This window comes from Trichoderma camerunense (genome assembly GCF_050948025.1).
Source record: "Trichoderma camerunense strain CBS 138272 chromosome Unknown V8C40scaffold_2, whole genome shotgun sequence".
In the NCBI taxonomy this organism is placed as follows: Eukaryota; Fungi; Ascomycota; class Sordariomycetes; order Hypocreales; family Hypocreaceae; genus Trichoderma; species Trichoderma camerunense.
Genome location: NW_028145368.1, coordinates 463705 through 476394, shown reverse-complemented (window position 1 = coordinate 476394; position 12690 = coordinate 463705). Strand labels below are relative to the sequence as shown.

At 51.6% G+C, this 12690-nt stretch overlaps 2 protein-coding genes across 2 annotated transcripts; one reads left to right on the top strand and one right to left on the bottom strand.

The window, feature by feature from the left end:
* The first annotated feature begins 269 nt into the window (after positions 1 to 269).
* On the top strand, positions 270 to 5317 carry V8C40DRAFT_232172 (protein phosphatase regulator GIP3). Its single transcript, XM_083213083.1, has 3 exons — positions 270 to 998; positions 1138 to 3268; positions 3335 to 5317. Exons 1-3 carry the CDS (start codon positions 944 to 946, stop codon positions 4719 to 4721), a joined length of 3573 nt encoding a protein of 1190 aa, XP_083077563.1. The 5' UTR covers positions 270 to 943; the 3' UTR covers positions 4722 to 5317.
* A 2465-nt stretch (positions 5318 to 7782) lies between these two features.
* Positions 7783 to 12326, bottom strand: V8C40DRAFT_232166 (phosphatidylserine decarboxylase-domain-containing protein). The gene is made up of 5 exons (XM_083213082.1): positions 11608 to 12326; positions 11496 to 11540; positions 9132 to 11316; positions 8316 to 9067; positions 7783 to 8249 (listed from the first exon to the last, which is right to left on the bottom strand). Exons 1-5 carry the CDS (start codon positions 11755 to 11757, stop codon positions 8016 to 8018), a joined length of 3366 nt encoding a protein of 1121 aa, XP_083077562.1. The 5' UTR covers positions 11758 to 12326; the 3' UTR covers positions 7783 to 8015.
* Positions 12327 to 12690: the final 364 nt, after the last annotated feature.

Sequence of the window (12690 nt, the reverse complement as noted above, 5' to 3'; positions counted from 1 at the left end):
CTGAATTCCAGGCTAGCACTCTAAACTATGGGAACGCTACAAGCGCATTTGCTGGATGGAGAAGTTCTACTAAGAAGCAGATGGAGCAGACTATGCGGAATCGGTATATCTGCAGCACTTGGGCTTGTTACTCAGGGACCCGTCAGCACCGGCTGGCAACTAAGCGGCAAGTGCTTAGAAACCGGGGCCCTTTGCTTTGCGAGGATTCCAGCGCAGAGAAAATTTTCAAGCTTTTGTGTGCGTCTGGTGTAAATAAAGTCTTGTGGCTTGCCCGACTCAACACAGTCAGCTCCCAAGAGCACTGAAGCTTGTGCGAAAAGCGGCTGGCCAGCGGAGTTCGCCTCTTTGGATTTCCCTGTTTGTCCCAGTCGATCCTCAGCGCAGGGAATGGCCGTGGCGAAAGTTCATCGCCGTACCCCGACAAGCTGGGCCAATTGGACGGTGCTCACTGCGACACATGAAAAGCACTCAACAGGGGGCTCGTGATTGATCGAGACGTTGCCGTGGAGCTAGCCCGCCGCTGTCGCTGGATGAAAGAGGCATTGATCTTGGCAACGTAGAAACCTGGTCTGACTCGCCCGGGCTGAGAGGCGACAGCTCGCTATTAGCAGAAAGGTTGAAAGGCCAGGCCAGCCCTTTGGAACAAAGGCCCTGCAGACCTTGATCTACCCCGCTGTTGGCTTGTCAGGCGTCCCCTTACAGTGGGCTTAGTTGACGTCTTTGTCGCTCCCCTCCCCATATTTCCGCCTTACCCCAGCCTAGATCGCACCCAGCTGGAGCCGCCAGCGTCCGTCAAAGGCGGCCGGGCTGATATGTAATCAACCCGCCTTTCGCTCAGCCATTTCTTCCTCTCTTCTCCCTTTCCACAACCGCAGCAACAATCCCGCAGCCTCCATTCTCGACTCGACACACAGCGCGCGAGCGTTCGCGGAATCCTTCCAACATGGAACAAGTCCATGGCGTCGACGTCAGTTGGATGACGCAGGGCTCACCAAAAGGCAGGCTGCTTTGCCACTCCCACCGCTGTGTCTGCCAACGGCGCTTTCATGATGGCTTCATGTATAAGTCCATCGGCGCTGTGGCAGACTGCTTGTCGGGCAATCGCTTCGGGGAATTGAAAACTAACAATGCGTGTAGACAAATTCAACAAGGCTGCCTTTACGCCCATCAAGTCTCCCGTTGCTACTGTCCAGCCACGAAGTGTCCCTCAAAATTCCCCGCCCAAGCTGAGCCCTTCATCAACCGTCGAAAAGGTTGAGGTCAAGCATGAGCCCAAGATCGAGACCAACGGGAAGTCAAATGGCCGCACAGAGCCAATTCCTGTAAATGGCTCAAGCAACGCCAGGCGCATGTCACGGTCGGGCTCTGTCGACAAGCCCAACAGCTCCAGCGCGACACCGCCTCACCGTCGCAATTCGTGGTTCTCCAACATTTCAGCCAAATTCTCAGGCGCCGTCCCTCAGCCAAATGGACAGCCTCAGCAGCCTATAAACCACCAGCAGCAACCTGCTCAACAGCATCAGGCGGCGCCTCCAGCAGCAAACGCAGAACCCATTGTCCCCAAAATTACACCGACTAAGAACGCTGTTCTCCAGCATGGGCTGAAGCCAGAAGGCGACGAGCCTTACACGCCGGCCCCTCCGAGATCGGGCCAGGCCGGACTGCTGGGCGTTTTTCGGCGACTTTCTTCCTCATCAGGAGGTAACAGTGGCCCTCTCGGCGCCGCCGGTAAGATCAATCACGGACTGGTCGAACGCCGGATATTGAATGTCGATCGGGATCGAGACAGGTGTCCGATCACGGAACTCAAGGATAACAAGCTGAGGCGAGTATCTTTCTTCGTCGATGTCGAGATCGCGCCTATGCCAAAGTATGCCGAACCCGAGGCAGAAACCAACTCCATCGACCTCGCCCAAAAGAAGAAACTGAGTGAGAAGGGCGAGGGTGATGCATTGAAAAACCCAAAGGTTGCCGAAGCGCAGAAAGAGGCTTCCTCTTCGTCAACTGAAAGTGTCGGTGCCAATGATGGCAAGCCCCGCGAAGCTGAGGCTAAGCAGGCTACCCCGACTCAGAACGGCACAAAGAGAGCGGATAGTCCAGACGAGCAAAAAGCAGCACCAAAGGACACGACGAGAAAGAAGGAAAAGAAGAAGCGAAGTGAAGAGGAGCGTAAGGCCAGAAAAGAAAAAAGGCGGCGGCTCGCCGAAGAGAGCGGGGCAATCCCTATAGAGATTCACTATGACAGCAGCGATTCCGCCGAGCTCAATGGCAACGGAACCCCAAAGACGAGTACTTCCCCCACGATAAACCCGGTTAGAATCTATCGAAGATGCTGCCAGCTTCGCGAAACGCCCATCTTGAAGAAGATTACCGAGCAGCTGAGCGACCCTACCAACGCTTCGGCCGATGGCGTTGTCAACAAGATCGACCTGACGGGCTATTTCATGCAGCTGCAGGATCTCATTACCTTGGGAGACTACCTTGCCGTTGTGCCCGTGAAGGAGATTATTTTGCAAAACAGTGGCCTCACCGATGAAGGCGTTAGGGTCATTCTTGCCGGCCTATTAGCAGCGAAGCACTCCGAAATGGCTAGACGTAGGAAGGCCAAGCATGCTCACGAGGAATCAGGCGGAGTGGTGGAAAGAGTTGTGTTGAAAGAAAACAAGCTGGGTCCGGACGGCTGGAAGCACATTTCGCTCTTCATCTACAAGTGCCGAACGCTCAAGTACCTCGATCTCTCTAGCATTCCCTTTCCTCGCCAAGCGTCCTGCAACACCAACGGCGCTCTTCAGAATGGCGTCCATATTCCTCTTACCATTGCCGACATCTTCGCCAAGGCACTCGCAGACCGCCCAGCGGGAGCAGCCCTCGAGATGCTTAGCATTGGTGAGACCGAGCCGAGCATGGTGCAGTTGGGCAAAATTATCGACGGAGTCATCAAATGTGGCATCAAACGACTCAGTACTGCTCGCAATCCACTCGACGAGGATGGTGTTGCGCACGTGGTGAGATATCTCGAGTCGGGGAAATGCGAAGGACTCGACCTAGGCGGCATCGATCTCAGGGAACACATGGACACCCTTGCCGCCTCCATCAAGGAGACTGATCCGCTATGGGCACTGAGCATATCCGATTGCAACCTGACCCCTTCGTCTCTCTGCAAAATGCTACCTATTCTGTCCAAGCTGAGCAACCTCGTCTTCATTGACCTTTCACACAACCATGACCTTTTCCAATCTACGCCGAGTGCCGTTGGTCTACTTCGAAGGTACGAGATGGATCCGCAGTCTACAATGAGAAGAATAATGCTAACGTATCTGTGCAACACGATTAGATATCTACCCAAAATGCAGACTCTCAAGAGGTTGCATCTTTCAGACGTCAACATGACCTCTGAGCAAGCCATTGCGATAGTTGAAATCGTACCCGAGGCACGCCATCTTTGCCATCTTAGCCTGCTCGGAAACGCAGACATTGTGGCCCTGGCTAGCGCCAAGACCGAAGAAGCCCAAGAAGAAGCTTGCGCTCTGTATGCGTCACTGATGGCTGCTACTAGGCTGTCCAGGAGCATGATATGTGTGGATATTGAAGTTCCTAACGAAGAGGCTGGCGAAATTGTCAAAGCCATGGCAAAGCAGGTTGTGGCTTACTGCCTACAGAACATTGAGCACATGCACGATGCGGAGATTAACAAGGCAGTGGCTACGGCCCTTGCCGAGGCCAAGGGAGAGACTGTCGATACCAGAGCGCCAGGGTATCCAGATGTGCTGGCGCATCTCGTCGGCAATGACGTCCTTGTGCATGACGATATCGAGGATGACGGCTCAGGGCCAGACGAGGACTACGTCATCGGTGGTACAGGCGTGGTCAAGGCGCTTGCGTGCTGCCTCAAGAACCGCGGCGATGAATCCCGCCGGGCGTCTGGAGAATTCTTCCGCGAGATGAATGCGGCAGAAGAAGAGCCTTTTGTCGGACCCAGACTCCCTACTGGCGGCAAGGCCAAGGACCTGTCGAAGCACTTGTTGGCTGGTGCTCGCAAGATCAGACTTCGTCTGCAGCCGGCACTGAACAAGGCCAGGGCAAACCCAAGCGACGAGCTCAACCTGCGGAAACTAAACTTCCTGGACGATACGCTCCAGGGTATCATCAAACGATTCGAGGACGAGTATCCCGATACTCGCGAGGACACAGAGGAGGCGGTGACCAAGGCGCCGGCATCCCAGACGGAGACGGAGATACTCTCATCGTCGCCGCCAACCTTGGAGGATGCCGTGGCAGGCGGGTCGGACGGCGAAGACGAGGCCGAGCCACACACACTCTCACGATCCAACTCGATATTGGGCAAGAAGCTGGCGGAAGAAGAGGGACGTGTACATCGTGCCGGCCACAGGTTCCGATCTGGATTCACTGATCATATTGATCTGCTCTCGACGCTCGACGACGTGGAGAACGACCCCAAGCATGTACATGTGTTTGGCGAGCTTGCCGAAGACGTTGGTGGTGAATTTCTGGAGTTGGCCAAGAAGAAGGGCGCTGTTCAAGCCTTTAAGGAGGACAGGGAGATGCTGTTCTCAGCGTTGAAAGACAGCGACCCTGAATACTGGGAGCGCTTCGTCGAGGCGCAGGGCAAGGCTCGTGCCAACATCAAACTGCCGGCCGATGAGAAGAATGAAGAGAGACTGCGACAGGCTCAGGCAGACGAGAGCGCCATTGCCGACTAAGCCAGTAAATAGGGCCTCTTTCCTCTTGTTACTCCCATGGGGGGTTTTGTTATTTGTTTTTCTGATGACTATTTCTGGGTGGATTTGTTTTTACAATGTTCTTTTTCTCTTTTCTTTTTCTTCTTCATTCAACATCTAGCCTCTGTCTTTACCTTAGGATGGAGGGATTCTTTTGGATATTGCTATCAGCGACTTGAAATTGCATGGCAACGGCGCTCGTTTTCATCCCTCGTAGAAGGGTTTAGTGGGGTCAATTATTGGGCATAACTGGGAAATTTCGGCGTGTGTATCCGGCAAAGGGGGGAGACCTATATGGGATTTAAGAGCTGTTGTTATTTTACCAAAGCATTTGCCTGTTCCTGTTCGTATGGCGAGGCAGACTTGGGTTCCGTCTCGGCCCTTATAAAAGTTGGCATTGTTTGCCCCTTTCCTTCGTGTGATTTACCGCAGAACGGTTGGGATAGGATTACTTGATGGTTTTCTTTCTTTCTTTTTTAAGATGATTCGAATAAATACTACAATCGTGTACGAGTATAGTAGCCAGTCGTTGAGAATAGCAATAGGGCATATCAGTGGATCCGATTTTGGATCGTGTATGATTTCTGAGACGAAGCAATGAATCTGCGTAGAGTGTGTATTGTACTACCGAGAGCCATGCCGGACCCAGAGCTTGCTAACTCTGCTACTAATTTGTGTCACCTGCCCTGCCACTTCATCTGCACATAGCTACGAGTCAAAACCTTTCCAGCTGATCCATGGAAGCTGTCTTGATTCTTGATTACCAAGCCTCTCCTGCGCTGAGGAATCTAATCAATCTCCACCCCAATCCAGCCATGCGCATGCGACCAAACCCGGACGATTTCGCCATCGAGGACCTTGATTGACAATTTCAGATGCTTGCCACATGGCACACAGCAAAGGGACATTGGAGGGGGAAAAGGCTTTATCCCCGGGCTTTGCCTGGAGGCGCCCAAAGTCAGCGGAAATGGACGGACGGCGATTGGACGATGGGCTCGCGATGGCCCGGGGGGCGTTGCATCATTTTTGGGGTGTGTGAGCCAAAGGGCCAGTAGTTGAGTAGGTACTTTTTAGCTTCAGACTTTGAATGCAATCTACTTGTTATTTTTTCTTTTAGTTTATCTTGTGCCTTATCTGTTCTTTTTATTCTTTAGGATTGAGATTGTCCTGTTGGTGATGAATTAACAGTTCATTAGTAGATGGAATGGGTTGATGGACATTATTCGTCCTCTTCTTTTTACGTCAGCCCCCTTAACCGAGTACGAATACTACTCTACACCGTTCTTTAAGCGAAGAAACGTCCATCCGACGGAGTAAAGTAACCTTAGGTAATACCGTACAGTACAAAGTCGATTGTAGGACTCTAGTCCTCGTAAAAAACACTTGAAAGAAAAAGGGTAGCAAAATATCGTGTTAGAAAAGGATTAGCCATTCCCTCAAGGTTACTCCCAATCAAGCACTAAAACCAAATCACCCATCCCGACATACCCCCTCTCGCCACCTGATTGGCCGCCGTCCGTTTCGCGGCCCCAAGAGGTGGGACGACTTTTAACGCAACCATGATGTGATGTCAGAGCTTTGTGTGGCTACCGCTCGTGTGCTTTTTTATCTTATTTTTTTCGGCTGTGATTTTCGGTGGTTTTTTGGGGGGAGTTTCTTGGGGTTTCCCGTTTTTGTTTGCCGGGTGATACCTTGGTTGGTACCTGGAAATACGTGTACTTGTTTGCATATTGAGGCTGTGATTTGATGTACACTTTTGTAATTCCGCCCTACCAACCTATCTGCCTTGACATGATGCCGACTTACTATACCGAATAGCGGAAAAAGAACAACGCGTAACACTCTACGTAAATCAGTGAAAATCAAATTAAAATCAACAAAGTAAAAGACAAAAAAGGAAAGGGGAAAAGGGGGTAAATGGTCTATCAAAAGCATGACTGACTTATGTCACGCCTGTTGTCCCCAGAAAAATAATCGGGAACGGCGTCCTCCGTAACAACTGACTTCTGCACTGCACTGCACTGACCAACCTAGCCAGGCAGCATGTTACCTCACCAGCCTTAGTACTAATTAATAATAAGGCGGCCTTCCTTACCTGATGCTCATCCAACTCTTGCAAAAACGCCCGAATTAAAAACAACTTGCCATTTTCCTCTCCTAGCCCCAATTTCTCTCTTCTCTCTCCTTCTTTCTTATTTTTTCCATTTCTTCTTTTGGAATATAGCTTTTTTCTGCTTCCTCTCTCCATCTCCATCTCCATCTCATCTCATATCGTACCACCCACCTACTCTCAGTAAAAACACACACAGCAGACGCCATACTACTACTGTACTTGTCCTACACACCAGAGAGACGAACCACAAACACATACACAAACACAACATAACTCACAACCCATCAAACCTCACAACAACAACAAAAATGTCTCCCACATACACAATGTCCGCACACCTCTGCCGCCAATTCTACACATCATGGCACCAATCCCGCCGCCAAAACACACCCTCAACAACAACAGCAACAACCTCAGCAGCACCTACAATAGCCCTCCCGTCCCGCTCCCCTTCCCCTGAGAAAATCATCGTCGAGCGGAGAGGAAGCACCTCGTCAGACTCATCTTTGTCCTCATCGCCGTCAAGTCGTTAAAACATGTCGACACTTTTTTAAACCGCTTTTTTTGCTTTTATTTGTTGTTTTTTTCCTTTCTTGTTTTCTTGTGCTGGAGAGGAGGGGGGAAGACTTTATCAGCTGTTTTTTTGCGGGACGGTTCAATGGGGGACGGTTCAGATCACATCATCGGTTTTCACATCATATTTAATCAACATACCCGACATACAAAACAAAGAAACGCACAAAAACAATTCACGAAGCTCCAAGCCAATCTTTCTTTCTGGTTACGCACTTTGATTCCTCTTTACACCGTCGGTATCTTTGTGGCGGAACATGTCATGGTCCTATCTACGACATGCATTTTCATAGTCATCTTATCCGGCTTGGTTCACTTTGGGGAAACGGCCCCTGGCTTGGCTAGGAGTTCAGCGTCGAGTAATAAATCATTTGTTCATTGATTGCTTCTTCTTCAAATACATGTGCTGTTGAGGCGCCGCAATGTAATCTGCTAGTAAACATGCTAATCTCCCATAATCATGATTTCCATGCAAGTGTATCCAATGATAGCAAGGCTCTCGCAATTCCAGTGTACGTGCTGAGGCTGTTCATACTCATACTCTTAACCAGACATGACCGTCTTCATCTGTTCCCTCTCCCCTCCCCCCTCTACAGTGCTGATGCTGCCATTGTGTTGACAGTCGGGGGAAGCGATGTCCTCTTAGTTCCCCGGTTCTCATCACCGCTGCCACCAGGCGACTCCTCCTCCAGCGCCGCGCTGCCTTGGATTCGTCTCTTCGCCTCCTGTTTATCAGCTTCCGTGATGTCCTGCTCGTTCTTACGCATGTCTGGAGTCCACTGTGATTGAGTGGGCGAATGTCCAATCGACATGCCGACGCGAATCTGCCATCAAGTTAGCAACGCCTTCTCTCGCTTTTAGAAAAGAAGAAAAAAAGGGCCAAGACTTACCAAGGTCTCGAGGGCTCCGTTAGAGTTATCCACGAGATCGTCGTCAAATCGCATCTTGCCAGGCTCAAACAGCAAAAGAATCGTGCTGCCACCAAATGCAAAGTAGCCAAGTTCTTCGGCACGACGCACGTGCTCGCCCTCCTTGCGTGTAATAATGGTGCTGCCCACCATCATGGCTCCGACACAGATGACCATGACCCGTCCGTGGACCTCGCTGTCGATGGGCACCAGCACTCTCACATTTTCGCCGTACACATCCAATGCCGAGCGAATTGCCATTGGGTTGACCGTGTAATACTCGCCAGCAATGGTAATGGGCTTGCCCATGACGCCATCAACGGGAATGTGGAATCTGTGATAGTCCTGAGGGGCCAGTCGGAAGATGCCCAGAGCGCCGCCCTCGTACCGCGAGACGTCGTCTGGATAGGCATCTCCGAGGAGCCTCTTCATGTTGAATTCGCGACCCTTGACCCAGATCTTGGTCGCCTGCGAGATTTGGTTGAAGACAACACTTCGGCAATCCGCTGGCGAAACAATGATACGAGGGTTGTCCGGCGCTGAGCACGGCCTGGCACCCGGCTTGAGCGCACGATAGAAGAATTCGTTAAAGTTTTTGAACTCTTCAATCGGCAGCAAGACTTCTGACATGTCCAGGCGATGAAAGTCGATGAACTTTTCGATTTCGTCCCGTGAAGCAGGGTCGTCAAATTTCTTGCCTTGCTTGATGCTCAAATTCTTGAGCATTCTCCGGACTAGTTCAAGTCAGTATCAAAAACACCGTTGAGCTTTCTTGTGATATACGGCGGCACCACTTACTTCGCTTATTCTCCATGTCCTTCGACTTCAGCCCCTTGTAGAGAAGGCGAATACCCAAGCGCACATAGACGCTCATCTTCTCCTCGTTAATCTGTCCCGTGAGACGATCCTGAACGAGAATGTTTGCCGAGTTGGCACCGAGCTTGTATCCACCATACGAGATTTTGGTGATGACCTTGGAGTACCATTTTCTTTGCGCTTGGCTGGCCGTCACGAATCCGCTCACGAGGACTGTGTTGACCTGGCGCCAGTCCTGGCTGGCACACGTCGCAATGTGCGTAACGATATCACCGTCGCTGCGCTTGTTCAGGCGCGGCTGATGGCAGATGGGACACTCCCGAATCTCCACCACGTGTTCTTCCTTGGAATCTTGATCAAAATACCCTTCCTCTCCCTCTTCGTTTGGTGTGCTGATCTCGGGAATAGGCGTAGTCACCTCTGCTGGCGGCTCGACCATAATCTGGGGTGTCGAGTTCCCTGAGCCATCGGAGCCTGGCTGTCCAGAGGAATCTCCGGACGATTTACTACTGAGGCTGAGGCTTTTTACATCCAAAATAGGAGTCTTGCTTCCAGATCGGCTCTTGGCCTGCAGCTGATCTTCCAGGCACAACACGGCTTCGTCAAAGGTCAGCTCCCACGAGTCCTCGTTATCGGCAGCCTTGTGAGGGAAGCGCTGGAAGAAGCTGTCAATGGTAGAATCCTTCAATGTCGAGCCAAGAGTATCCAGCATTGTGCTTAGCTCGATCCTGCTAATCAAACCGCTTTCGTCTGTATCGTACTGCTTCAACAGCGCCCGCCAAAATTGCTGACGGAGGGCTGGGTACGGTACATACTTGGCTCTCATGTAGATGACGGGATTGTGCTTGCTTTCCCACTTGTCTAGGTTCTTCATCTTCAACGGCAGAGCGTACTCGGCGAGATCGGGGTCATCCGCCTCCATAGCCTGCTCTGAAGCCTCGACTGGTGTGTTAGAAAGAGCATCAGGAGGTGCCAGGGACGTGCTGCTGGACTGAGGGCCGCTTCCATCGCCAAGCGCTGTAAGTGAAGAAGAGCCGTTTGAAGGGGTAGACCTAGGGGCCTGCACCTTCATCATCTTGCTTAGACTCTGCGTAGACGAGGAGCGGGAAACCCCGAGCTTCTGGAGACGAGATTTTGTGGGAACCGGTGCCGGCATTGGTTCCGGTTCGGGAGCGCGAACTTCATACAACCCCGTCTCTGGGTTTGCCTGGGGCGCCTTTTCTATGAGCGTCTGGATAGGCAGGTTACACGAAGCGATGAAGTCATTGCCGGAATACTTGTCGTGGTCGATGACGGTAAAAGCAAACGAATATTGCTTCTCGTGATTCTGCACTGGGAAGATCATCTTCTCATTAAAGACCGGGTTGAGGTTGTGTCGGACTCGCTTGGTGCGGTAAGTCTTCTTGCCTAGGGATGCGACAACAAATGGGTCCATATCGAAGCCAGTCCGCGTCAGGTTCGACTCAGGCGGCAGGTCTGTGATCTTGGAAATCTCCAAGTAGATGATGCCAACAACGTCAGAGTCGCCATTGGTAAAAGCGTAGGGGTCTTGCCGCCTCTTCTTCTTGAGGCCCTTGATGCGAAGTCGCCGCCGACGCTTCTCAGCAGTCTCTGGTTTTGAGGGATCCTCGGCGTCGTCGGCAATATCTTCCTCGAGCTCCGTAAGGTCATCCTCATCGTCTTCATCGCCAAGCCCGTCTTGCGACGATGAGCCACCCAAGTGCGCCGCGGCACTGGGGGTTAGCAGGGGAGTTTCGGTAGGTGTAACATTTCGGGACGAGCCGACGGGAACGGTGCCAACAAGGGCATAGAACTTTTCAAACAGCTGTTGCTGAGGGAGAAACGGGGCTGTAGTGTCGAGTAGAGTGAATTGAAGCTGCACTTCGCCGGAGACGATGCTGGTTTTCTTGCCTGGGCGCTTGCTCTTGAGAGGATACCACCGTGGCTCTTGTTCGGCGACTTCGTTCTGGAAGATCTCTTCGAGCGCTAGATCGAACTCTCCGAGATAATCCTTGCCAAAGCGATCCTTGTCCCAGCATATGACGCCCACCACTAGGCTTTGTACAGAGCTTATGGGTAGCTCTTCGATGACGTTCCATTCGGGGTTGAGGGTTTTGGGGACGGAGTGAGTGACGACTCGGGCGTCGCCAAGGGTGACAACGAGATACTAGATGGACAAGATTTGATTGTAAGCTGCTGGCTCAGGACTAGAATAGAATCTGCGGTGTTTATAACGGTAAAGGGGGGAGTTATGGTGATAGTGAAGATGATGCGTGTTCATTGGGAGCTCGTGACAAAGGTTGCGATGGGTGCATGTTGCTGCTGCTGCTGCTGCTCTCGACTCACCGGATCCGAAGTTCCACTACGATCTTTGGCCGCCAGATTCCTTGCCTATTTGCCTCACGTCTTAGCACACAACCATCTCGTCCAAGGTGCGAGACTGGTCCATAATCCATACCCGCATGATAACCACCCTCAGGGCCAGCCCGTTTGCTGCAACCCCCGCAGGGCCAGTGCCGTCTTTATTTGGTCGCATTGGGCTCTCGCTTCTTGAATTCGCACTCGGAGATGGAGATGAAGAAAGCAGCCGGTTGGGGAGGATACGCATTGCAAAGACGGAGCTTGCGCAAGCTCGGGCGGGCAGAGCTACACACGTCCAAGTTGCTGTGTCGATCCGATCGTTAGGGAGGGCCAAGCAAGCGCTATGCTCACTCTACGGGCTCTGCTGCTGCTTCTGCTGTGCTATTGCTGTCAAGTGCTATAGACGGATGGTGACAGTGGCGGCGCACTGTGCTGCGGCTGAGGCGACCTGGCGTGAATTTAAGGGTGCTAAGGCAGCATCTGTTCCCCTTGGTTCCGGTCGAGGCGATCGAAAAGATGGAGGTGCAGGTTTACGTCTACTGTACTGGATGAGGTCTCCGTTTAATATTATTATTATTCCATATTATTCGATACCGCTCCGGGGGGCCAGCCTCCACTTTATTAAGAAGCGAGACGGTCATGCAGCGCTGCATGTTGGCAAGAAGCCAAAATAATCGCTGTCAACCTTGTACTTGTACCTAAAGCGGCTCAAGGGCCGGGCCTCGGTACGAGTAGTATTACTCTGGCTTAGCACAGCATTAGACTCCATAAGATGCGACCCCGGTGAAGGCAAATGTCTGAAGCTTGAGCTCTGGCCTTCCAATCAATAGAGTGATAAGTGATGGCCTGTATCGTAGGTAATATTCACCAGTTTGAGGCCGCAGACGATCTGGGGGATTCGGTTTCATATCTACGTCATTGTGTATGTGCGTCACAGTGTCTGTTGACATCGGACGATACTGTCGGAGCTGCGTACTTTAATTCTGCTCTGACGACATGTGGCATCAAAAGACAGCTTGACAGCTTGCATAGCTTACACCCAGCTTCATGTTGATACTGTAAAGAGGGAGTCTCTACCCGTTCACCAAAGAATTAAAATTTGATGCTTTAGTACACATCCATCATACCTTAATCTTATAATCACCCTCGTGGCTATTGTACATTAGCACCAACCTTACTA

Excerpts from the sequence above, each read along its gene's own strand:
- V8C40DRAFT_232172 (XM_083213083.1), top strand. The coding sequence starts at position 944 with ATGGAACAAGTCCATGGCGTCGACGTCAGTTGGATGACGCAGGGCTCA. Across the intron at positions 999-1,137 it reads GACGCAGGGCTCACCAAAAG|ACAAATTCAACAAGGCTGCC; the intron begins GCAGGCTGCTTT and ends CAATGCGTGTAG. Across the intron at positions 3,269-3,334 it reads GCCGTTGGTCTACTTCGAAG|ATATCTACCCAAAATGCAGA; the intron begins GTACGAGATGGA and ends CAACACGATTAG.
- V8C40DRAFT_232166 (XM_083213082.1), bottom strand. The coding sequence starts at position 11,757 with ATGCGTATCCTCCCCAACCGGCTGCTTTCTTCATCTCCATCTCCGAGT. Across the intron at positions 11,541-11,607 it reads TGAGGGTGGTTATCATGCGG|GCAAGGAATCTGGCGGCCAA; the intron begins GTATGGATTATG and ends TGAGGCAAATAG. Across the intron at positions 11,317-11,495 it reads GTAGTGGAACTTCGGATCCG|TATCTCGTTGTCACCCTTGG; the intron begins GTGAGTCGAGAG and ends TTGTCCATCTAG.